Consider the following 23051-nt stretch of genomic DNA (forward strand, 5'->3'; position numbering starts at 1 on the left):
ATAGAGTTGCTAATATAATTTATTAAACCTGTTGCTCAACAGTATGTCTACATCAGAATTGTCGAAAGCCTTTAAAAACTGCTTGACAAACAAAGTTTCTGTTGAGCTCGGAGCCCCAAGTGGCCAGTTGTCCGCTGTATGGATGATGCACACATACACACACATCATAAGATCCGATTGGAGTACTTCAGCAATTGAGAGCATCGCAGCAAGCACATTTTAATGGCTGGCGGCCCTGAAGCCGTCCAAATTATCCGGAAACCTCCTACCGAAAGGTCTCTCTGCCGCAACCTTCAACGAGCGAGCGTGCGCCAGCCATGCCGGAACTACTCCAACAACATTGTTTTCTCCGCTCGCTCGCTTCGTACGAGGGAAAATGATTCATCCTTCCACCGGTGGGGGAGGCCTTCCGGGGCTTTCCGATCGCGATCGAACCAAGTGTGCGTCCGGCGCCTTGGGCTTGGATGCATGATTCTGAATCGAGCAAAATCGATCTACCTCCCATTGCCCCCTGGTGGTGTCGCTGATGATCTCTGACCTCTTATCAATACTCACAGCCTTCCCCTTATAAGATCTCATATGATATGCACCTCCACCTCCACCCCCCACGCCAGCACGCATACGCAATGCTGGCATCGTATCAAGACAACCGTTTTCATCGCTCATTAATGCGAGCAAATCGCTCCGAGGTGGCATAATGGACCCCGACCCCCACCGGGTACCGTACGTGCCGACCTCACTCAGTGTCGAACCGTCCAAGGGGAGGGGGTGGTGGGCAGGAGGGCACGCGAACCCACATTCTGCCGCTTCTTTTCTCCGCGCCATCTTTTACTCTGCCCGCGGCCATTATTACGAGCCAGCGCGCGATAATCACATCACGCTCATCGTCATCACCTTCAGCCGCCGCCGGTTCACGCCAATAAACCGCACGCGGCACGATGATTACATCCCCTTCTCCACCGCGTGCGCTAAAATGTGGTTGCGCATCGTAAGCGCCGATGAGCAGTTGTCGTTGCGCGTACTTGCTCCGCTGAAAGCAAAACATTTTTCATTTCCTTCAAAAAACACACAAACACACACTTTTGAATCGTTAATTCACAAGCAAATACTTCTATTTCGGCACTGAAAATACTGCAAAAAAGGGGGTTGAGATTCTTCGCCCAGCTGCTGCTGCTGCTAGAAATCGGTGAACAAGACTGCGTCCTCCTCCCGCACCAGGCACTCATCGTCGAACAGATCGCGCGGCACTATCTAGAATTGGATCGCATTAAACGGTGTCTATTCTTCTTATTTCCTTTTGCATACACTTTCGCATCCGCTTCTTACCTTCCTGGTGCGCACGTCCTCCCACCGGTAGTGCTGGTAGAGCGCGATCCGCTGCAGCTGCAGCAGCGACCGCAGCCGGGCGCGCGGATCCGGCTCCAGCAGCCGATGGAGCAGATCGCGCCCGTCCGGCGGCAAACGGTCGGCCGAGGCTGGCAGCAGCCGCCGGTTCGCCACCGGCCCATCGATGGCCGTACTGCTGTAGGGGGAGGAGGGGGGTGGTGCGATCGGCAGCTCAGTCACCGAGGCCCTTAAATGATGCGCCGGATCCATCAGTGGGTACTGGCGATGGGAGAAAAGCGAACGGAGAATGTTAAGTGGACAAACCCAAATGCGGTTTTTTGTTTGTGTGGAATGAGACAAAGGAAGACAACGACAACGGGCGACTACAACAAAAAAGTATGTGATTGCGCGTTCACCGAGGGGGTTCTTGCAGGCTGATTTGCTGGAGTCGCATGCCAATTTAGAACAATTTACGCAATTCCACACGATCATCAACCGGTCGCCTGCCGGGTTCCCCTCTCTCTCTCTCTCTGGGGGCCTTTGCCGGCGGAAGCCGTTCGTTTGGAGCCGGGAACGGGGGAAAGTTTGGGGATCCATACACTGATTGCGATGTCTCCCGGCAGGATCGCTGCTCAGGTGTTCGCTGGAATTTGCCAGACAAGCGCGCCTGGCTTGCAGCTTCGCAAAGCTGACGATGACGTTTGAGAAGAGATTGCAGAACATGAACGAATCGCATCGTTTTTCTAACAGAACTCAATTGCTGAACGTCAGTTCTATGCCACTTCCGAGCAGAAAGAAATCATCGATCCACTAATGTTTGGTTCATTTACGTTACAAACCGGTTGTAATTCATTCTAGTGATGGATATAGTTGGCAAAAATTCCAAGTCGACTCTTATCCGACTCCGATAATTTCAGAACCAACTCCGGAAGGTACGTCCACCCTGCATTATCCGGAGTAGTTCAGAATCGCCCGGAGTCGTCCGGAGTCGTCCGGAGTCGTCCGGAGTCGTCCGGAGACGTCCGGAGTCCTACGGAGTCGCCCGTAGTCATTCGGAGTCGTTGTCGTCCGGAGTCGTCAGGAGTCGTTCGGAGTCGTCCGAAGATATTGGAATTCCGGACGACTTTAGACGACTCAGGACGACTTCGGATGACTCCAGACAATTTTGGACGACTCTGGACGACTCCGGTCGACTCCGGATGACTCCGACTTCGAGCGACTCCGGGCGACTCTGGGTGAATCCGGACGACTCCGGACGACTCTGTACAATTCCGGACGACTCTGGACTACTCCGGACGACTCTGGACAACTCCGAACGACTCGGACTCCAGGCGGAACTATTGGTTCCCATTTTTACAAAGTTGATATCGTACTACCAATAGTCTGAGTTGAATCGGAGTCGTCCAGAGAGCACATCACTACTAGTGAGTGTGTGATTTGAATCTGAAAGGAGTGAGTCACTATTGCGCGCAGACAGTGAGTACGTCTGCGGAGTCGTCCGAAGTTATTGGAAGTCCGGACGACTCTGGGCGACTCCGGATGACTTCGGATGACTCCGGACGATTCTGAACGACTCTGAACAACTCCGGTCTACTCCGGCTGACTCCGACTCCGAGCGACTTCGAGCGACTCCGGGCGACTCTGTATGACTCCGGACGACTCCGGATGACTCTGGGTGACTCCGGACGACCCTGAACAACTCCGAACGACTCGGACTCCAGGTGGAACTATTGGTTCCCATTTTTTCAAAGTTGATATCGTACTACCAATAGTCTGAGTTGAATCGAAGTCGCCCAGAGAGCACATCACTGAACAGAGTGAGTTGTCTCATCTCTAATTCTTACCGACCAGCGCCTTAACTGGTGGGCAGTAGGGAACACCACACTTTGGGAATCACTGAACTAACTCATCAAGCAGTTCGTCCTAACCGTTCGTTCTCACGATTCGTTTCGTCCGCTTGGCTAACAGTTGTTGCCAGTAGCCGAAACTGAAGGTGGAAAAATAGAATACGATGCACGCAGTTCCTTCCTCTTCACACGTGATTATTCTTCCCCACCTGCCTGCTTGAAGCTGATGCTGCGTCACAGCATCTAATCTAGATCGAACGGCAAAGGCGCACTCTACCATAATAACCACCGACCTTCAAGGACGTGATGAGCCACTTTTCCACCTCGTAATTGCAGTTCTTCTCTCATACCACTTCCGGAAGTCCGGCCGGCCGGGGATCACGTGTGCGTCACCGTCGAGTGGAGAGAAGGTCGCGCAGCCATAGTGCGCGCTCCCGTGGTTTAACACCACGCCACCAACACCAGCTGCTGGTTCATTGACCAAGGTCCAACGGCGGGAAAAGCCGCGGCGTGGCCACCGGCTGCAGCGGGAGCCCCGGGTCTAACGACGCCTAATAATTCAATAACGACCGGAAATTTTTATTACTATTAAACTCAATCCCACGAACCCACGAACCCTCTGCAATGTCCCCGGGGGCCTTGCATATCCCGAATCCCTGCGGGTCGGCCAATGTGCAGCAGCAGCAGAGATTTGTAATGCACACACACACACACACACACAAAGCCGGGAATCAGCTCAGCACTTTGAGGCGCGCCGCCACTTCCGACGCTAATCGCCATCGATTAGCAAGTTCTGCTGTGCCGTTCTGTTAACTGGCGAGCTTAGCGGGCTGATCAAATGAGCCGTGCCGTGAAGCTGCTGGTACCGATCGGCTGTGTGGTCGGATGGGATGGGCACGACCCCGAAAGGTCACGACACACACACACACACACAAATCATGATGCGCTGAGCGGCCCGGGGCTTGGGCAATCCTCGGCCCCGGGTGTGACTGTAAGGCCACTTTTTGTCCACCCCTCTCTCCCGGGCCCATACACCATAATTATTTTCCCATTATCCCAATCGCCTAAGACCAGCCCGCGCGTGTGTGTGTGTGTGGATGTGTGGTGGCCACTTGGAGGGAGCCCCATAATCATTGTGTGCGGACCCGCACCCGCCTTTTCTCAATGTAGGTCTTTTGATTTTGTTTAATTCTTTTTTTTTGTGCTGTCTATACTGTTTGCTCTTTCACCTTCACGCGGTGCACGCGGGCTGGAAGCACGACCGACCGCCAGCAGCATTTGCCAGCAGCAGCCCCGGGAATTTATCTCACATACGGCACACACGTTTCGTTCGCTTCTGTTGGTTGTGAACTGTTTTTTTTTTATGTGCGATGGCTGTTTGTGGCCTACCCTGGGCCGATCGATCGATATACGTCTATCCACCGCGGGTGTTACTACCCTCTTGAGTGGCCTTCGGAACAGCATGCATGCGAGGAGGAAGGGAGGACCACTGCCACCGGCGGAGCGATTCACCACCGACTCGTTCCAAATGCGCAATCGGGGTGTACCACGCTGCTGCTGCTGCTCTGTGTGTTGCCACAGCGCATCGTGACCGTGCGCCGTCCCTTTCCGATCCTGGCCTTGATCGGAACCGATCCGGCGCTTGCGAGTGAATGCGGCAAGAGGGAGAGGGGGGGAGGGGGGGAGGGGGGGGGGAATTTGTTAGAAGGTAAAGATGATGGCGCGTAGAAGACAACAAATCGGCACACGAGAGACGAGAAGCAACAAAACAACACGTCGCTCGCAACAACAACAACCACAACACACGCGAGCTTCTCCGGGTGCTCTCAATCCAATATACTCCTCCCCCCCTTCCTTCCTCGATCTTTTCTTCCCCCGCCCGAGGGCACGATTCAGCATTAGGAGCAAAAGAGTCGCGAGTGAGCGCACGGGGCCTTAGATATAAAGGTTTGCTGTATGTGGGGGTTTTTGAACCCACCCAATATCCCCGCGCTGGGTCATCCCACCCCCATGCAGGGAACCGGGACGGTTGTTCTGGGCAGCAAAGCCCGGGGGGGGGGGGCACAACAAGAGGAGCACTGCTCACGGTCAGCCAAAACAGCTGCTGTTGCGGATCCGCGTGTTTTGGATGGAGATTTTTGGGGATTTTTTTTTTTTTTTTTTTTTTGCAAGACCACAACTTCCAAAAATTGAGCTCGGAATCGATGCCCGCCCGCCCTGAGGCGGCGGCGTGTGCCAACTCCGCCACACCGGAAGTGGATAGAGCGTGTGCCGGACGGACAGCCGGTCGGATCAGCAGACTCGCCCTGCCTGTTTGGGGACGATTTTGGTCAGTTTACAATCGGCAGCTAGGGTTGTGCGGCAAGATGCTCACGTTCCGCATAATAACAACGGAGGCACACGGAATTCCGCGGAAGGTCAAGCGCGCGCCACTAGTAATTATGGATGAGCAACAGGAAAACAGCGAAAATCCCCGGCGCGTTCATAATTCCCTTCAGGAATGTATTGCTTTTTTACTTGTTTATTACTTACTTCCCCCTTTTTGCAGGTGGTGGGGATTTGGGGAGGGGGGGGGGGGGTGTGGAAGGGGAGATGACATTACTAATTCCAGCAATAGTTGCTAACCCCTTTTGTTTTTGCGCAGAAAAGAAAAGAAGGGACATTTCCTTTCCTGAAAGGCACACCAAACGTGCGCCTGCCCGCTTGAAATATTCAACCCCAACGGGAGTTTTTTTTTCAAATTCACACTTCACACCAGCAATTCACCTTCCCTCTCGGCGTCGCGCAGTCAGCAGTACCGCCAAATGCGCTGGAATCGAACGGAACGGGAACCGCCGAGAAAGCCCACGAGGAAGATAAATAATTCTCGAAGGACGAGCGGACGAATTCCAAACACCCCACACCACGGCACAGAAGTTATGCGAATTGATCGGGCGAGTGGGGTGGTGGTGAGGGGAGGGTTGAAGGACGCGATATCGATCGATAAGCGAGGCAAGGAACGAAGGCAACAGCTCGGAGATCTTCTCCAAGAGCACCGAGAACTTGGAGTTGGCGGAACTTAAAAAGAAAAACAGTTCTCTCCAACTGAAAGGGAAACCAATGGTTCCTCACAGGATGGGAGGTCCAAGCGGAGGTCCCTCAGGGGGAAAAAACACACACAGACACACAGATATCGAGGAGTTCCAACGGTTCTTCTTCTCGAGGAGCTCCAAGGAGCGTCCAAAAGGTTCCATTCCGAGGGCCCAGCAATTGAAGTAACAGCGCCAGCTGTGGCCACACAGCAATGCCCGTCCCGTCAAACAATGTGTCGCATCGGGGCGTGCAGTGCCCCCCCCCCCACTCCAGTGTGCCCCCGTATGGTTTGGCGCGGGAAAAAAGGCTCTCCAAATCAACATCGAAAAGCAACGAAACGAATGAACCGAGCGAACGAACAAAAAAGCCAACGGCTCGAACTAGGAGGGAGAGAGAGATCATCGGCCAGCCGCCAACCAACCATCAACAGCAGCCCCTTCTGCGTGGCTTTTCTCGTGGCAGGGCCGGGTGAAAGACGGGAGACGGACTGCAAAGCGGCGGCGAAGGTATAAAACCGGACCGGCCAGGCCGCTTCTGCTCATTGCATATTCGGAAGCTGCAGCGCACGGAGCGAAACACGGACAGACAGACAGACGGACAGAATTGCGAACAGCGAGCGAGCGAGCGAGCGAGCGTGTGTATTTTGAAACTCGTGTTCTCCGTGTACAGCGAAGCAAAACAAAAAAAAAACAAAAAACCGGTGCCGAATTCGTACCTGCCCAACCCTGCCAACAGTGTGCGCAAGAATAACGTAAGTAATCTCGATCTCGTGCGTGTTTGTGTGTTTGTTTGCTAAGGTTTGGGGAGGGAACGGGCCAGTGCAAGAAGAGGGTGTCTAGAGAGTGAATCCGAAACTGCAGCGCCAACGGCCAAAAGCGGGAGCTAGGCAAAGGCCCAGATCTGCAAGAATCCAACGTCTCTCCAAACTACCATATTTCTATCAACCAAAGCTGAGCTCCCCGCCAACAGACAACCGTGTAGAGCCTGGTGTGTTTGTGTTCTTGTGTGTGTGTGTGTGTTGATGTGGAGAAGGGGTTTCAATAGGACCAGTGAAGTATGCAACAGTCTCCACAAACTTGTACAGAGTGTGAGAGAGAGAGAGAGATCTAGTGATAGAAGTACTGTTGGGGAGTTTTGATGCACTCGCACTCCAGGAAAACTCCAGCGTGACACACTTGGCCGTTACGCAATGGACCCCCCCTCACTCGTACAGTTAAGAATCTTTAAGCGATACTTTAGATCTCCTTTCTCCTTTTCGTCTTCCTAAAGCCTTCCCGAACCACTCCAAACATGAAACTGTTAGCCGTGGTACTGCTGGTGCTCGGAGTTACCCTCTGCTGGGGTAAACCTGCCCCGCAAGAAGCGATGCCCGAGGAGATGGTAGCTGCTGCTGCTGCTGCTGCAGCTGATGCTGCCCCAGTGGAGGCCGTTTCTACCGCAGCCGAAGCAGAACCTACGACCACTACCAGCGTCTCAACCACCACCACCACCACCACCACCACCGTTCAGCCGGTGACGTCTGCCGACACTACGTCTGCCTCGTCCACTTCCGCGTCGATGGACGTGGAGCCGGCGGCGGCGGCGGCGACGACTGTGGCAGCAGATCCCGAGTCATCCACCACCGGCCAGGCAGTGTCCGAGTCGTCTTCCACCACCCAAGCCACCCCGGCCGTCTCCGAGTCGTCCGCATCCTCCACCAGCGGACCGGCGGCGGTGGCCGTAAGCGAGGAACCCGCCCCGACGACGCTGGAACCGGCCGAAGCCAACACGGAACCGGCGGAGCAGACGACGGTGGCCGACACTGCCGCGGCCGCTAGCAGCGAGGCTACCAGCAGCGTTGCATCCTCCAGTGTCTCCGCCACTACGCTGGCCGAGATGAGTGATGTGACGACGGCAAGCGCCACGACCACAACGACCACTGCCGCTGCCAGCACCTCAACCGAGCCTGCAGCCTCTACCACCACCACTACCGTAGCAGCGACGGCTGAAGTTACTACCACCACCACCACGACCACCACCAGCACTACAACAACCGCCGCCTCCACGGAGGTTGATGCATCGAACGACTCCTCGTCGGGCTCCACGGAGAGTTCCTAAAGCTTAAGCTTGATGTGTGCTAGATGTTGTAGACAGATACTTGGGAGAGGAAGCCAGAGGAGAGAGATTTAACTTTTTTTTTAAATACAAAAGACATCCCCCCACACAAATTCCCATCAACAACAATAACAGGTCAGAGATATCAACCACATTTTTTTGGGCAGACGCCGCCGATACACTTTTACAGACGTACACAGTGGAGACAGTGTGGCTAGAGGCGCGGACGCGATTCTTTTCCGCAGCGTGTGCCGCAGCTAACGGAACCGGAGGCACACGGTGCGCGGTGTCCAGAACTGTAGATTGTAACATATACGCCTAGCATTTAGCGACGATTAGTATACCTACTAGCAAGTAATGAGGCGCAAGCGCACGTTACGCGGAAGCGCGCACTGACTGTTGTGCGAGAAGCGGCAATGGGTTGCGAGCGTCGCGCGCGTTTTCGGAAATAAAGTCTGTCTGAAAACTCAGAAAACTCGATTGCCAGCGGTGCTGCAGCGTCCTGTGCTTTAGCAGCGTGACAGTGGCAGATGCCTGCTAGAGCTCGCTTTTGGGGCGTGGCCATCTACAGCTAATTGATTTTATCTCTTCTCCAACCCGAAAAGATCTATGACTGTGGAGAAGTTTGGTGTTGCTGGTGCACCAAGAATAAGCGTCCCAAGATGTAGATATTCTGCCACACATTTCCACAGCAATACATCGCTACTTACCCGCCCAGTGTACATCCGGCAGGCCAGCACCCCGAGCGCCCACCAGTCGACGGCATGTCCGTACGGCTCTCCTCGTAGAATCTCAGGCGCTGCTCCCGGTACACACCGGAGGGGAGGGAGGAGGCGGGTTACGAAGGTAACGGCAAAGAAAGCAGAAAGAAAATAAAGAAAGAACGAAATTAGAGATGTCGCCTGCCAGGTACTTACCTGGAAGCAAAGAAGTCGTCAGCGCAGCACGTGTAACGGCGGGATATTACTACTAAACGCCGGGTGGTATTCGCAAGTACCGCCAACTTCCCTGCCCCAGACAAGGATGATATGGTGGAGTTAGATGCAAAGGGGGACCAAATAAACTCAACAAAAAAAAAAAAGAGAAGCATTCTTCATGGGAAGAGTTTTCATGAAGACAGCCCCAATAAGTGAATGCGACATTTTCTCAACCTCAAAGTGACACGGAAAGGCGCGTTTAGGAGGCATTAGTTTTTTTTTTTTCTTCTGTTTTGTGTTATCTAGTTTAGTTTTTTTGTTTGTTTTTCTGTTTTGTTGCTTGTTTTTGTTTAAAACAATCACATCTTTATAATGTTTCGGTTGCTTTGCTTGGGTCCACTTTCGAACTCTCAATCGTTTGATCTAAACCGTTCGTGTATGTGTGTGTTCTTGCCCCTCTCTCCTTTGCTTGGTTTTGCGTGTGGTGTACGATACCTTTCGGCCTGCCACACCCACTTGGCTTAGTATTACTTTAATCTTATATATTGTTGTTGTTCTGCTCTTCTTTTCCTGTTCATGCCCCCGCTAAACAATCCATGTATAAGTTCATTGTTTGACTTTATCACCTACCGCACGCTTTGACGCTTAAGCAATGTTTCATTATTGTTACCCCTTTTAAAGTGCTTTTAATAGTATCGAGTTTGTTTTTAAACCTTGCAGTATAGTACACGTGTGTCACACCCTTTTTCTTGCATTCTGTTCCGTTTTTTCCTCCGTTTCTACGTTTATCCGCGTGTTTCGTTTTGGTTTGGCCCATTAGCTCCACTGTTTTGCAATTTGTTTTTGTTGCTTTTTTTGTTGTAGTGTGTTGCTATTCTGTTTGGAATTGCAAAACCAACACATACACACACACCTTCGTTCACTAATGTACAACCGGGTCCACATCAAGCGTCTGCACCGTTGTAGCCGTAGGAGCTTCTGGACAACCGTTGTGGCCACCGCCGTTGTACCAGATTGCTTCGCATATTGATTGTTTGGCATCACGCATACACACACACATGCACACTCATTCATTCACACACACACACACACACACACACACACACACACACACACACACACACACACACACACACACACACACACTTGTGTCTTCCTGTCTGTACACAATCATGCCAGATGCTGGATCCTTCGTTTACTAGAGCCTGATGGTTAAGTGGAGAAGAGTCCAGCTCTCTAGGCTATCCGGGATATCGTAGCAGCGGGTGGGATTATTTGGTGTTTAAAAATGGGTCCTAAATATCGGCTTCAAGTCGGTCTGATATACAGATGTGCGTCTTGTTCAGAAGGTATCTACAATGTGACCGGAAAACACACATTCACACACGCACACACTCACAAGCGGCTTCAACGGCAACAAACGAACGAAGTGTAAATCTTTTAACCGCAACAAGCAAGTTTGAGCTACCGCTTGCACTTAAGTACTACTCACTACTACTAAAGCCCTACAATCGAATTCGTCTGATTCTTTACAATTTTTCGTGTGGATGTGTGTATGTGTGTATGTGGGTGAGTAGGTGTTCGTGTTCTACTTTTGCGTTTCAACTAGATGAAGCCTTAAGTAGATGCCCTTTCCCCAAATGTCCTTTGAATATGTGTGTGTGTGTGTGTCGATGCACAGTTTTTAGGTTCTAAAGCGTGTGCAAACACAAAAAAACCGCACAAAAACCCGAACGTTCCAATGGGTTCAATGTGGGGACCAAATTGCGACAGCCGAATGGATACAGCAGCGAGACAGAAGAACAGAAAACAAACAAACCCGCTCGCTACACCTTCGTTTCCCTGTGTCTTTTTGCATTACACTATACAACTTACTACACTGCATTATCCCTATTTTAATGCTCACATCCCTATTTTAACGTTCATATATCATATACACTTAATCACAGCTTAAACGACGACGAAATGACATACAGGTTTAAAGCGTTCTAGTTAGAGCGTAACGTTACAGCTAAAAAAGAAGACAGCGAGAGAGTAAGAGAGAGAGAGAAAATGCTAAAGTAAAATATATAACCAACAGTTAAAAAAAAAATCCCAAAAACACAAAAAAAAACATAGCCTACAACATAAAGACTAAACAAACTTCCGAACATTCACGTACACAAGACTAAGCTGAATTATAAGGATCTTATTATTTTGTTTTGTTTTTTTTTTACGATGCTAATATTCGTTTCTTACTTCTACTTGCCAAATTATTTCATCTACTCTCGATAGGTTCAGTGCTATTTGCAAAGCAAATTTGCCGTGTAAAGTGTGGATTGCCTTTTTAATGGACTAAAAAAAGGTAGAACGAACCAATGCATTAACCAATTTGGAAAGAATTTGGATCCCCACTTGCTATTCCCTCTACATGTTTCTGGATAATATTACTCTTGTGTTGCTTTCAGCTGTGTTTTGCTCATTTTTATCTCCCTTTTTTTTCTTTATACACTTACTCTACCCACGTTCATTCTTCGCTCTTTATGTTGATGTGTTGTTGTTGTTTTTTTTTTTACATTGTAATCGCTTTCGTTTCGTTTTCTTTTTGTTACATTTTTTTCCACTCACTACTTTCCCATGTTTTTGTTGTTTTTTTTTCACTCCTTTTCTTCCGCTTTGTCGCACAATATATTGCAAGTACTTACAGAACTAAAACTTTCTTCCTTTTTTTCTTCTTTTCGGTAGGAACCGCAATTCAATCGGTTTGGTTGATTCACTACATTCCAATTGGAAAATAAACCCCTATCCAAACCACTTAAACTTAATTAAAAATTGGGTGCGTTTTTTGTTGTTGTTGTTGTTTTTTTTTAACTAACAGGCTTACGTAGGACAAAAAAAAACAAAAACAAACAAAGCCCGACTTATAGCCTAATAAATGACTCAAAAACCACGTGCGTTGGGTGCGGTGAGCGGGGGCTGCGGGACATGCGGTGACATGTCCCGTCCGCAGAGACATGCTTACACACATGCGCACACACGAGTGTATCTGCTCCTTTCTGGTCCGGTGGCTTAAAATTAACGCCCACACCCACCGATAAACACACACACACACACATATACACAACCGGAGTGTTGCCTGCCTCATCTGTTGCGAATAGTGAACGGCGTGAAAAGTGTAAGTGCAAGCGAAGCAAGACAGATAGTGCACGAGAGCAGAATAAAAAATGAAAGAAAACAAATCAACAATCTAACCGAACAAGCCTGCCTAAAACATTAATTAAGTTCAGGGAAGGTATCGTGCACAACCCTACACACTCACTCCCTCACACACTCTCTCGCACACACACACACACACTCATACACACGTGAGAAAGTCGTTTACGTATATATATAGTACGGAGAGTAGCGGTACGGTTTGTGTTGATATCCTAGTCGTGGGTTAGCGTTTTCTTTACGTATATGCAAGCATTAATGCTACTATGCTATTGAGATGTCTTTAGGTAATGTTACGTAACTATTTACTGCATACTTTGTTTTTTTGTATAGTGACCATTACTTTATGCATCAAACTTTCTGTTTCGGGAACCCGTATGATTCTTGCGTGTTGTTGTTGTGTTTTTTTTTCATTCTTTTTCCTTTCTGCTCGGTTCGTTTTGGTTGCTAGTAAATGGGCAATCCATCTAGCAGGGTGAGGAAACAAAACTTGGGAGAGCAGGACGTTTAAACCCACAACACGCACACACTATCCTATCATTGAATTGCAGTTTGGCTTCTGACGTTAGGGTAAATTCATTGCATGGGGCAGACTCGAACTATTAAAAAAAAGCGACTGTTTCTCCTTTCAATCGACGCTATTTGCAAACCCATTTGAAGGTGGTTAATTTTGTTCACTAGAAATAATCTTTTGCTCTACCGCATTGCTTCGCTCCGCTTCGCTCTGGGAAATCCTGCTTCTTTCTTTTTGTACTATTGTGCTTTACTTGTTTTGGCATACATTTAACAAAAAAAAAAGTATCAGTTTGGGGAGTGTTCAAAACAAGAGTGAAGCCGTTCTCCGCCTGTTCCCCGATGCCTGCAATATTGCACTATTTATTCTACTTCATCCAAGTATGTCACCACCATTGGTGCAAAAACGCGACTAGTTGCCGTCGAGAAGAGCGAACGATTTATTTTTGTTTTTGTTTTTTTTTTTTTTTGTTTCACTGTCTTGGTTTGTTTGTACCACCCGGCCGGAACCGCTTAACCTAAAACCTAACGCTATTACTTAGTGATTCGGTACATCACCTTACGGTATATTGTTTGTTTGCGTTTGCTTTGGGCGCTCAGCGTTTTAAAACATCGGTTGCTTTTTTTTATGTTAAAGTGTCTTCAGCGTGCGCGGCTAGCGCGCCTTATCAATTAGAGATCAACGGAAAACTCGACGCATGGGGGGGGGGGGGGGAGGGGCGGTGTTGCAAACTTAAACTAAACAGGTGGTGGCGCCCAACATCAGGCTGCACACATCAATCAGCAAAACAAGCAAACAAAAAACAGCGGTACACACTCATACAAATCATTCGTTAGCTACGCACACACACACACACACACATACATACACACAGTAGCTCTTCGTCAGCCCTTGGTTGTGGCGAAGCAGCAGAGCGGCCTAGAATGATGCGTACTACACATCACACGTTGCGTAATCGTAAACCTAAAACGAAAGCCCCTTCGGTTTTTTTTTTTTTCATCTCGTTCAAACAAAACCGACATCACAGGGCCATTAATTAATCTCGTTTTGCGCTTCCACGCTTCCCGGCCTCACTGTCATCGCCGTTTGATCGAAAGGTTTTAACAATTCAACCTTTTAGACTGTTGATACGGATTTGCCTGGCAGGCAGACGCAAATCGTTTGCGCTACACACACACACACACAGACAGACAGACACACAGCGGGCAAAGGCTGCAGAAAAAGCTCCTCTGCCCATGCGCGTACTTAGCTCAACATAATCCTTAGCCTACAGCCACTGGCATAATAGCACATGACACGACACGTAAATGAAAAAAAAGAGAAGTGAAAAAACCCTCCAAAACCAAATAGAGACACAAACACTATTGATACACTATATGGTGTGTGGAGTGGGGGGTAGGGAGGGAGGGAGGGACGACGAACCACGGCATTGATTGCACGGAAATGCGACCATTAAAACAAGTAAAAAAACACTCCGCCACGGCTTAACAGGCGCGAGTGTAACAGTGTGTGTGTGTGTGTAAAGAAAACAAAAAAAAATGGGATCTTCTTCCGCCCGGGCTCCCTTGAGGCGCAAAGAAAGCGGACGCCCGGGCCACGACCCCACGAGCAGCAGCAGCAGCAGCAGCAGCAGCAGGCCGCGCATTAGTCACAACGAAACGTTGAGCGTTTCCTTGATCAGCTTCTTCATCGTGTTGCTCACCGAGGTGCCGCTCGGGCCGGCCGTGCTGAACTTGAACTGGAACAGGTACGGCTGCACGTCCGGGTAGGTCGTGTCGAACACCATGTCGAGCTCGGTCTGGTTCGGTATCTTCGGCACGTAGTCGTGCCGGTTCATGATCTCGGTGATGCAGAAGACCTTGTCGGTCAGCAGGTCGCTCACCCGCTCCCGGCACTGCAGCCGGTCGTCCTCGTTCGTGAGCGTCAGCAGCTCGAGCCGTATCGTCCACACCTCCCACGGTATGCAGTCGGTCTGGAACGGCCAGCGCGTCTTCTTGCGCTGGAAAAACTCGAGACTGATCTGGCCGGTGCCGCCGCTGTCGTTGCTGCGCAGCTGCCGGCTAAAGTTGCCGATCTCGCGCCGCAGCGTCTCCTCCAGCCGCGGCGAGCTGCAGCACACGTAGGTGAAGTCGAAAAAGTCGCAGTCCACGTCCCGGTAGCCGATCGTGCCGACCGAGTACATCGCCTCCTCGGTGTACAGGAACTTGCCGAGGCTGCGGTGAAACAGGATCGTGTGGAAGATGCTCAGCACGGCCTCGTCCACCTGCCGGCCCTCCATGCGCAGATCGAACGTTTGCGAGCGGGCGTTCATGGTTGGAGCGGGAGGCGTTACGGGCAAAACGAATCACTCCCCTGCTCCCGCTCTCGTTCCTTCTTCTCGTGCTCGTTCTCTCCCTCTCTCTCTCTCTCTCTCTCCCTCAAGTGCAATCAAACTTAAATCTTAAAGCACCTCCCGAATACCCTTGCCTTGCTCCACAAAAACACGCGCGAATCGCACTTTGCACAGTTGGTGGCAGAGTTCAGTTTCTCTACAAAGTGGTGGGCTGGGGGTACGGGAAAGGGAGGGAGGGATTGAGTTAGGATATACAAGGAAAGGAAATGCTTAACTAAACCCACGGAACAGTTGCATCGTCTTCTTGCCGCTGGTGCGCACCAGACGTGGCGCAGCCGCAACAGAAAACCAGCACGAATGCGTTCGCTTCCTTCAGCAGAGCGTTTGAAACAATATTATGTCCCTTTTAATCACGCGCATAAACATGCACCCTCAAGCACACACACACACACACGCATACACATGCATAGACTAATCGCTCGATCGGATCTTATCAGGCTGGGCGCGCGCCCGGAAGTAACATTGCGCCACGAGCTGGTTTTGGTTGGGGCGTTTGTTTTGTTTTTGCATTTGCACCACCCCACACACCTCCGCCCTCGCGTCCACCGTCCTCCCGGTTGCTTACGCAAAACGACGGAGCCCACGGCCGGTCAGCATTGCGATCGGGATCGGGTTGGGAAGAATGTTTCGGGCACACCAGACCGCGTGTCAGACCAGCTTACAGCTAGAGGGGGAGGGCCCTGCGCTTAATCCTACTACCGCTACTACTAGTAACGTATTGCTATTGGTTGTAGTATAGTGCGTGTGGTTTCGTTACCCATATACTGTATCGTGCCGCAGAGCGTGCCGGTGCGGCTGCCGACGCTTAGCCACTTGCTCAGCCCGAAGTCGATCAGCTTGAGGTGGAACTGATCATCGAGCAGTACGTTTTCCGGCTTCAGGTCGCGATAGATGATGCCGGCGTTGTGCAGAAAGTCTAAAACGAGCAGATGGTAAGGTCGAAATGGTCGCAAAAATAATATAAAATTTAAAAAACACACATACCGATCGCTAAGGCTAGCTCCGCCACATACAGCTGAACCAGCTGACTGGTAAAGGACTTTAGACGATGGAACAGCTCACCGTTGCCGAAAAATTCGGACACTGCAAAAAGGGAAAGCGCATTACATTATTACGCTATCGTGAAGTACTTTCCACTAGCGTGTGTATGTGTGTCTTAGTTGCATAAATGGAAACTGTTTCCACTACCATACTACCGCATACATACTAGCGGTGGGAGCTCGGGATCGGACCTACCCGATTCCGTGTTCGGAATCAATTCCGGAGCCGATTCCGATGCCGAATCTGGATCATCGATTCCGGAATAAGAATCGGCTCCGGAATCAGAATCGGCTCCGGAGTCGGAATAGACCTGGGAATCGCAATTTGCTCCGGTGACAGAAACAGAATTTACGACAGATTTTTTAATTGAATTAAGAAGTTGCAGAAGCGAAACCAATCCAGGAATCTATATCAGAAAGGATCATTTGCAGGTAAATTTGGCTTCTTTGCGGCAATCAATACGGACCCAAACGTCAATTCTTATGGAGATGCCGAAACCGACGCCGATTCCGGAGCCGATTTCGATTCCGAAACCGATTCTGATCCCGGAAGCGAATCGTGGGCCAATTCCGGGGCCTTTTCCGATTCCGGAGCAGATTCTGGAGCCAATTCCGGAACCAATTCCTAAGCCGATTCCGGAATTAACTCCGGAGCCGATTTCGGAGTTGACTCCGAAGCCGATTCTGAAGTCGACTCCAAATCCGAAATCTGAGTCGACTTTTAAATCCGGAATCGGAATCGTCTCGGAATCACAATCGGCTTAGGAATCAGCATTGGCTCCGGAATCGGAATCGACCAGGAAATTCCAATTTGCCCCCGGAAACGGAATCAGAATCGACTCCAGATTTGGAATTAGCTGCGAAATGAGCATCAGTTCTTGAATTATTTCAAAAGGCTTCAGAAGGGAAATAAATCCGGGAATCTCCATGAGAAAGGTTTGTTTACAACAAAATTTGGATTCTTTGCGGTTATCGATAGACGGACCCAAACGCCTGGAGGTATGGAGGTGCCGAAACCGACGACGATTCTGGAGCCGATTCCGATTCCGGAACCGTATGCAATTCCGGACTTGATTCTTATTCCAAAACTGATTCTGATTCCAGAGCCGATACGATTACGATACGAATGCCGCTTCCGGAAACAATTCCGGAGCTAATTCTAATTGCGGAGCCGATTCCGGACACTGATTCTCAACCTGCTAGCCGGAATCGTTGTCGACCAAAATTTAATGTTTCCCATCACTATTACATACACAGAAACAGGCGGGTACGATCCTGCCAATAGTCGACACACGGCACTATGAACGGATGATGGCCACACACCGTCTGTATCTTCACTTCGTCCCTGACCTGTCCAACCGCATCGGACAGCACGATCTGTGTGAAAAAAAAAATGCAGGTGAAAACAAAAACTCGTCAAAAAAAAGGGGGCAACGATTCTGCACAGCCGTAACCGACACTCACGTTGGACTTTTGCAGCACCTTCAGCGCGTACCAGCGCCGACTGTCGCCACCGGCAAGCGTGTCCCGTACGCGGTACACCCGCCCGAACGCACCATTCGCCACGTACGTGCGCTCTGCGTACCGGTGGGCGCGTCGCTCGTCCACCGGGAAGGTGGGCAGAAACAGGCGCACTCGTTCCGGCACCGGCCAGCAGCTCTTCAGCAGCTGCGCTTCGCTGTCTAGCGTCGTTTGATGCCACCTGAAAATAAAGGTGGAAAAACATACGTTAGGTCTTTCGTCTCAGTGTGCAAGTAGAACATTGTAGCGATGTGCACGTACCGCCGACGGGAGATCCGTGCCACGGGTGGTCGCGTCCGGTGCGAGTGTTGATGGGGAGGAACGCAGCGCAGCACATAAATCGTCCTCGACAGTGTGCCCTGCAGCCAGACGAAGCAGCGGCGGTGCGCTAGTGTCTCATGGTACCACCGCCCGAGCGGTCCCAAGCGCGCACCGTCAGCAGCTGCGGGTGGTAGCTGTTGGATTTCCGAGGGGGGGAAAACGAAAAAGTTTAATTAGTTTCATGCATAAGTGGGTGTTAGGATTCGACACAGGCTTTTCGGCCAACGCGATCAACACAGTAAAGGCGTTTGCTTTTAACCTAACATGAAGAGCATTCAATTTTCCATTACTTTGATTCCTCACTAAACTTAACTAGCTAGCTGCAAACGGCCAACTACAGTGCAATAAATTGTAAACCGTATTATTAGCCTTTTATTCGAAAAAGAAAAAACTTTCTATTCAAAAAAATAAGTCGAAAATAACAGGCTAAAAGCTGGAAAATGCCAACTAAAATGCAATAAAGGTTTCAACCGTTTTTTCAGCGTTCTGTTCTAAACAGAAATAGTTTTCTATGGTAAAGATGAGAAGAAATGACCGAACAAAAGGGTACGAAACCTTAACTAAAATGCAATAAAGGTTTCAACCGTATCCTCAGCCCTCTATTCTAAGCCGAAATAGCCTTCTATTGCAAAAATGAAGAGAAATCACCAAACTAAAAGCTGCAGAAGGTCAAGTAACGGGCTATGAAGATTTAAAATGTTGTCTCAACCTTCTATTTTATGCAGAAAAAGGCTTCTATAGTAAAAATAGACAAGAACCACCTAACTTAAAGCAGTAAAGCCGTATTGTCAGCCTTACGTTCTAAGCGGCAATTGCCTAATATTCTAAAAATAAGCACAAATGACCAAATTTAAAGCTGCAAACGCTGTAACTCAAGAGCAATAGCGGCTTCAAACTTATTCTTAGCTTTCTGTTCGTAGGTGAAATAGCCTTCTATTTCAAAAATAAGCAACAAACATCTAACTAACAGCTGCACAAGCCCAACCCAAAAAAGCATTAAAAATTTAAACCGTGTTTGCTAGCGCTCTTTTCTAGCCGCTGCGCAGTTTTCTTTGCCGTACGAGCTACTTGTTGCGCATCGAGCAATATAACTTATTTTCATAAACCATGCACGCGTACTTTTTGCCAAGAGTTTGAGCATCTTGGAAGGTAAGCATAGCGTGCTAGCGTGATGAAGCGCTGCTAAACGCATCTTTCTAGTACGGCGAGACGAAAGTACTTTAAACATTTTCCAGTCAGATGACCTGAAGCCCTTGATCTAGACAAATGTTCCCTTCTTTTTTTCATCGTAGCCCCGCCTTTCCAAGGTAAACTATACCTGAAACGACACAACCAGATGCTCCTTCCGTCGATCCTTCCCGCGCTGCGTGTAGCCGGCACGAAGCAGGCCCGTATCCGGTGCGGTGTTGGCGTAGCTTATCGCAGGCTCGGTAGCCCGGAAGTCCGCGTCGCCCATACAGGCCGCGACCGGCCGCCGCAACGCGCACGCAACGATGGCAGGGTCGGGCCGATCGTGCGTCGGGTCGGGCAACAGACACCCCTTACCGCTCTCGCTGCTGCGTTCGAAAATGCGGCGCTGCGATGGTTTCCTGCTGTGCCGTTCGCGCCGTTTTGCGTTCGTTGTCGAGTTTTCGTCGTTCTTGCTAAAATAGAAACAAAGGGCGACATTAAAGAGCTGTGTTACGTGCGCTACTTTACGATCTAGTGCTTTCTAGCGGCGTGTGTAATGTTTGTTTCCACTTTAAATTGACACTAATAATGATGTTCCAGCTGCTGGCAGCAGCAACGGGTGAAAGGTAGGCTCACCCGGGACACGGGACAAAACACCAACCCACCCACAGGAACGTAAAGAACCAGCCAAAGCTCACGCGAAGGGAAATGAGACGTTGCGGCTGCTCGAGAGGGTTCGGGTGGCCCTTTAAACCCTTTAAACAGAGAAAAATGTAAACACACACACACACACACACACGTACCAGTGGTGCAGACAGCACTGAGCACAGACACCTTATCCGGGGAGATGAGATGAGACGATGCAAACAAACGGGCGTCGTGCGCCCTTTATGCAATCGCGCGAGACACCAGCGAGATGGCCAACGGCCGGATGAAAAAAACAAACGGAGGTTTTCCTGGGCTTGGGGGATGATGCTTGCCAAAGTGAGAGGCCCTGGCGCCTTTGAACAACAACACGCGCGGCCCACACACACACACGCGCGCGCACGCACGGATGACAGCCACAACAGAAGGGTATATGCGTCAGTGACAGTTCGCTTTTTGTGCCACCTTTTGGTACCTTTCCCACTTTTGGGACAAGAAAGGGACAAACCCCCACCTCCACCTCACCCGCACCTTCTTGCACTGGCTTTGGCGAGGCTTTGGAGACGAGGCCCGGACGCCCCTCGGAATAGCGCTGGGCACAAAGCAGCAATTCAGCTGTTACTTCAGCGGGAGAGGGAAGGCGGAAGGGCTGCGCCACCCCACCATCCGCCCAATATGGGTTGGACGATTGCGCAGTGGGCAAGCCTTCATGTGTGTGTGTGTGTTTTTCGATCACGCCACTTGTCCTCGGGGGATGGGGGAGAGGGGGCTGCCTTTGCTTCTCTAGCCCGTCACAACAACAACAAACCAAACGCCACAAAGGCCACACACGATCCGCCAGCCCACCTACCTTTCTACTGCCGTCACCACCACCACTACCACCAGCAGCAGCACCACCAGCACTTCACAGCACGCACGCACAGGAGGGATGATTAGTGCCCCGCGCTCGGTATTAACGCACCGTCATTCGATGCACCACAACAACAAACGGAGAGGGCGCCAGCAACAGAAGGCCAGCAGCTGGTGAAGTCGGTTGACGGGTTTTTTTTTCTATTCGTTCGATCGGTCGGTACCTGTTCGCGACAGCTGACAGGTACGAGCGCGTTGGCGCCTGGCACGATGACCGTTCCACGGCTCGGTACTGTCTGTCAGGCCAGCGGTTACATTCAAATGTCGGAAAATTGCCGTTTTAATTCAACTTTTGCTCGCAACACAGTCGCACAGCTCCGTGCGAGTTGGAAAGCTGCAAAATAAAGCAAACGTTACTGCGTTTTTGTAATCAATGCTGCAGCCACGGCGGATCGCCCCAAAACCTGCCTTGGAGACTGTGCTAATTTGTCACACAACGATGCAACAGCATTTTACCAACACGCGGCACCAATTTCACAAACAATTTCAGTCAATATTTTTGCTCACCAGCTGAGCTGCTTAGCTCAGGAAGGTTAGCAGGCTCACGCTTTCTGTCCCTTGTGCGATTGTGCTCACAAATATTCTATCACGCTCGTTGTGCTGCTGCCTACAACGTACGTTAACAAGTTTCAAAATTAATTCTCTACAGCCACTTGCTGTAGCGCAATTTCACTTCCCGTTGCCGAGCATTCGGGGGATACATTTTGTTGGAAAATGTTTAGTTTCTGTTATTTATTTTTTTTTCTCTTTTGGCGTATTTCGCATCGAAAACAGAGCAACCCGTCTGACAGCTGACAGGCGCGGGCTATGTCGACCGTGGCCCGAAACGATCTGTCAACTGTCACGGGCAAGAGTCGACATTGTGTGCGTGCGGGAAGGCAACGTTCACATCGCTACTGCTGTAGGGAATATTTTAAATGCCTTTTTGTTTATTTTGAAGCTCATATCGTTTTGTTTGATTTTTTTATGATGAATTTATGCCTTTAATAACGTTTCACACAATGCATGTACGAAAATAGTGCATTTCCATTGCCGATTGGGTGGAGTACAGGCAAGGACAAGCTGTGTTCGACACCGCCACAAAGGTCGCTTCGTAAAGTAGCTGACATGAGCTAGAGATGTGCGTATTAGTGATGGGTAAAGTTGGCAAAAATCTGAAGTCTACTCCGATCCGAATCAGATTATTTCGGAACCGACTCCGGAAGGTAGGTCCGCCCAGCGTTATCCGGAATCGTTCGGAGCCGGCTAGAATCGAACGGAGTTATCCCGGAGTCATTTGGAGTCGTCCGGAGTCATTGCGGAGATGTTTGAAGTCGAAATCATCCATAGTAATTGGGAGTCAAGTCAAGACTGAGTCAAGTCGAAATCATACTGAGTCGTCCGGAGTCATACTGAAGTCGGAGTCATCCGGAGTAATTGGGAGTCAAGTCAAGTCTAAGTCAAGTCGGAGTCATACTGAAGTCGAAGTCATCCGGAGTAATCGTTCGGAATCGTACGGAGTCATCGGTGTCGTCCGAGGTCGACCTTCAAAACAAAGGCCTGTATACAAAGTGCACGCGTAAAGTGAGAGAAAAAAAAACACAACGAAATGTTTGGACCGACTCCGATCGACTCTGGACGTCTCCGGCTGACTCCGACTCCGGTCGACTCCAGACGACTCCGATCAACGCTGGACGGCTCCGAATGACTCCAGCCGTCTTCAGCCGACTCCGGCCGACTCCGCACGACACCGAACGACTCCAGACGACTGCAGACGACTCCAGGTGACTCCGGACAACTCTGGACAACTCTGAACAACTCCGGATTCTGCATGACTACGACTCCGGATGCCTTCAACTCCGGGCGGAACTAGTCTTCTTCTTCATTTGGCACAACAACCGCTATCGACCAAGGCCTACCTGTACCACAATGGGCTTGGCTTTCAGCGACTTATCGATTACCATAGCAGGATAATCAGTCCTATGTATGGGGGCATTTGAGGCATGAACCCATGACGAGCATGTTGTTGAGTCGTACTAGTTGACCACTGTATCACGAGACCGGCCCAGGAGGGGCGGAACTGGTGGTTTCCATTTTTTCGGAGTCGGAATC

The 23051-nt window shown here is 50.2% G+C and overlaps 3 protein-coding genes across 4 annotated transcripts; 1 reads left to right on the top strand and 2 right to left on the bottom strand.

Annotated features, from left to right (window-relative positions):
• Window positions 1–1080: 1080 nt before the first annotated feature.
• Window positions 1081–21744, bottom strand: LOC1272029 (serine/threonine-protein kinase S6KL). Of its 2 annotated transcripts, XM_310896.6 has the most exons (11): window positions 21369–21744; window positions 20902–21294; window positions 19555–19879; window positions 18177–18370; window positions 17859–18096; window positions 17648–17771; window positions 16339–16437; window positions 16112–16270; window positions 9050–9138; window positions 1327–1605; window positions 1081–1251 (listed from the first exon to the last, which is right to left on the bottom strand). In XM_310896.6, exons 3-11 carry the CDS (start codon window positions 19690–19692, stop codon window positions 1177–1179), a joined length of 1395 nt encoding a protein of 464 aa, XP_310896.6. In that variant the 5' UTR covers window positions 19693–19879; window positions 20902–21294; window positions 21369–21744; the 3' UTR covers window positions 1081–1176. The 2 variants fall into 2 exon arrangements, with proteins under 2 accessions (XP_310896.6, XP_061507937.1); XM_061651953.1 differs by lacking the exons at window positions 20902–21294; window positions 21369–21744 and adding an exon at window positions 20210–20877.
• On the top strand, window positions 6792–8819 carry LOC11175536 (uncharacterized). The gene is made up of 2 exons (XM_061651960.1): window positions 6792–6996; window positions 7515–8819. The coding sequence occupies exon 2, from the start codon at window positions 7536–7538 to the stop codon at window positions 8340–8342; it is 807 nt and encodes a 268-aa protein (XP_061507944.1). The 5' UTR covers window positions 6792–6996; window positions 7515–7535; the 3' UTR covers window positions 8343–8819.
• Window positions 9515–16192, bottom strand: LOC133392242 (autophagy-related protein 101). The gene has a single exon (XM_061651974.1). It carries the CDS (start codon window positions 15271–15273, stop codon window positions 14611–14613), a length of 663 nt encoding a protein of 220 aa, XP_061507958.1. The 5' UTR covers window positions 15274–16192; the 3' UTR covers window positions 9515–14610.
• Window positions 21745–23051: the final 1307 nt, after the last annotated feature.

This window comes from Anopheles gambiae, chromosome X, assembly GCF_943734735.2.
Source record: "Anopheles gambiae chromosome X, idAnoGambNW_F1_1, whole genome shotgun sequence".
Taxonomy (NCBI): domain Eukaryota; kingdom Metazoa; phylum Arthropoda; class Insecta; order Diptera; family Culicidae; genus Anopheles; species Anopheles gambiae.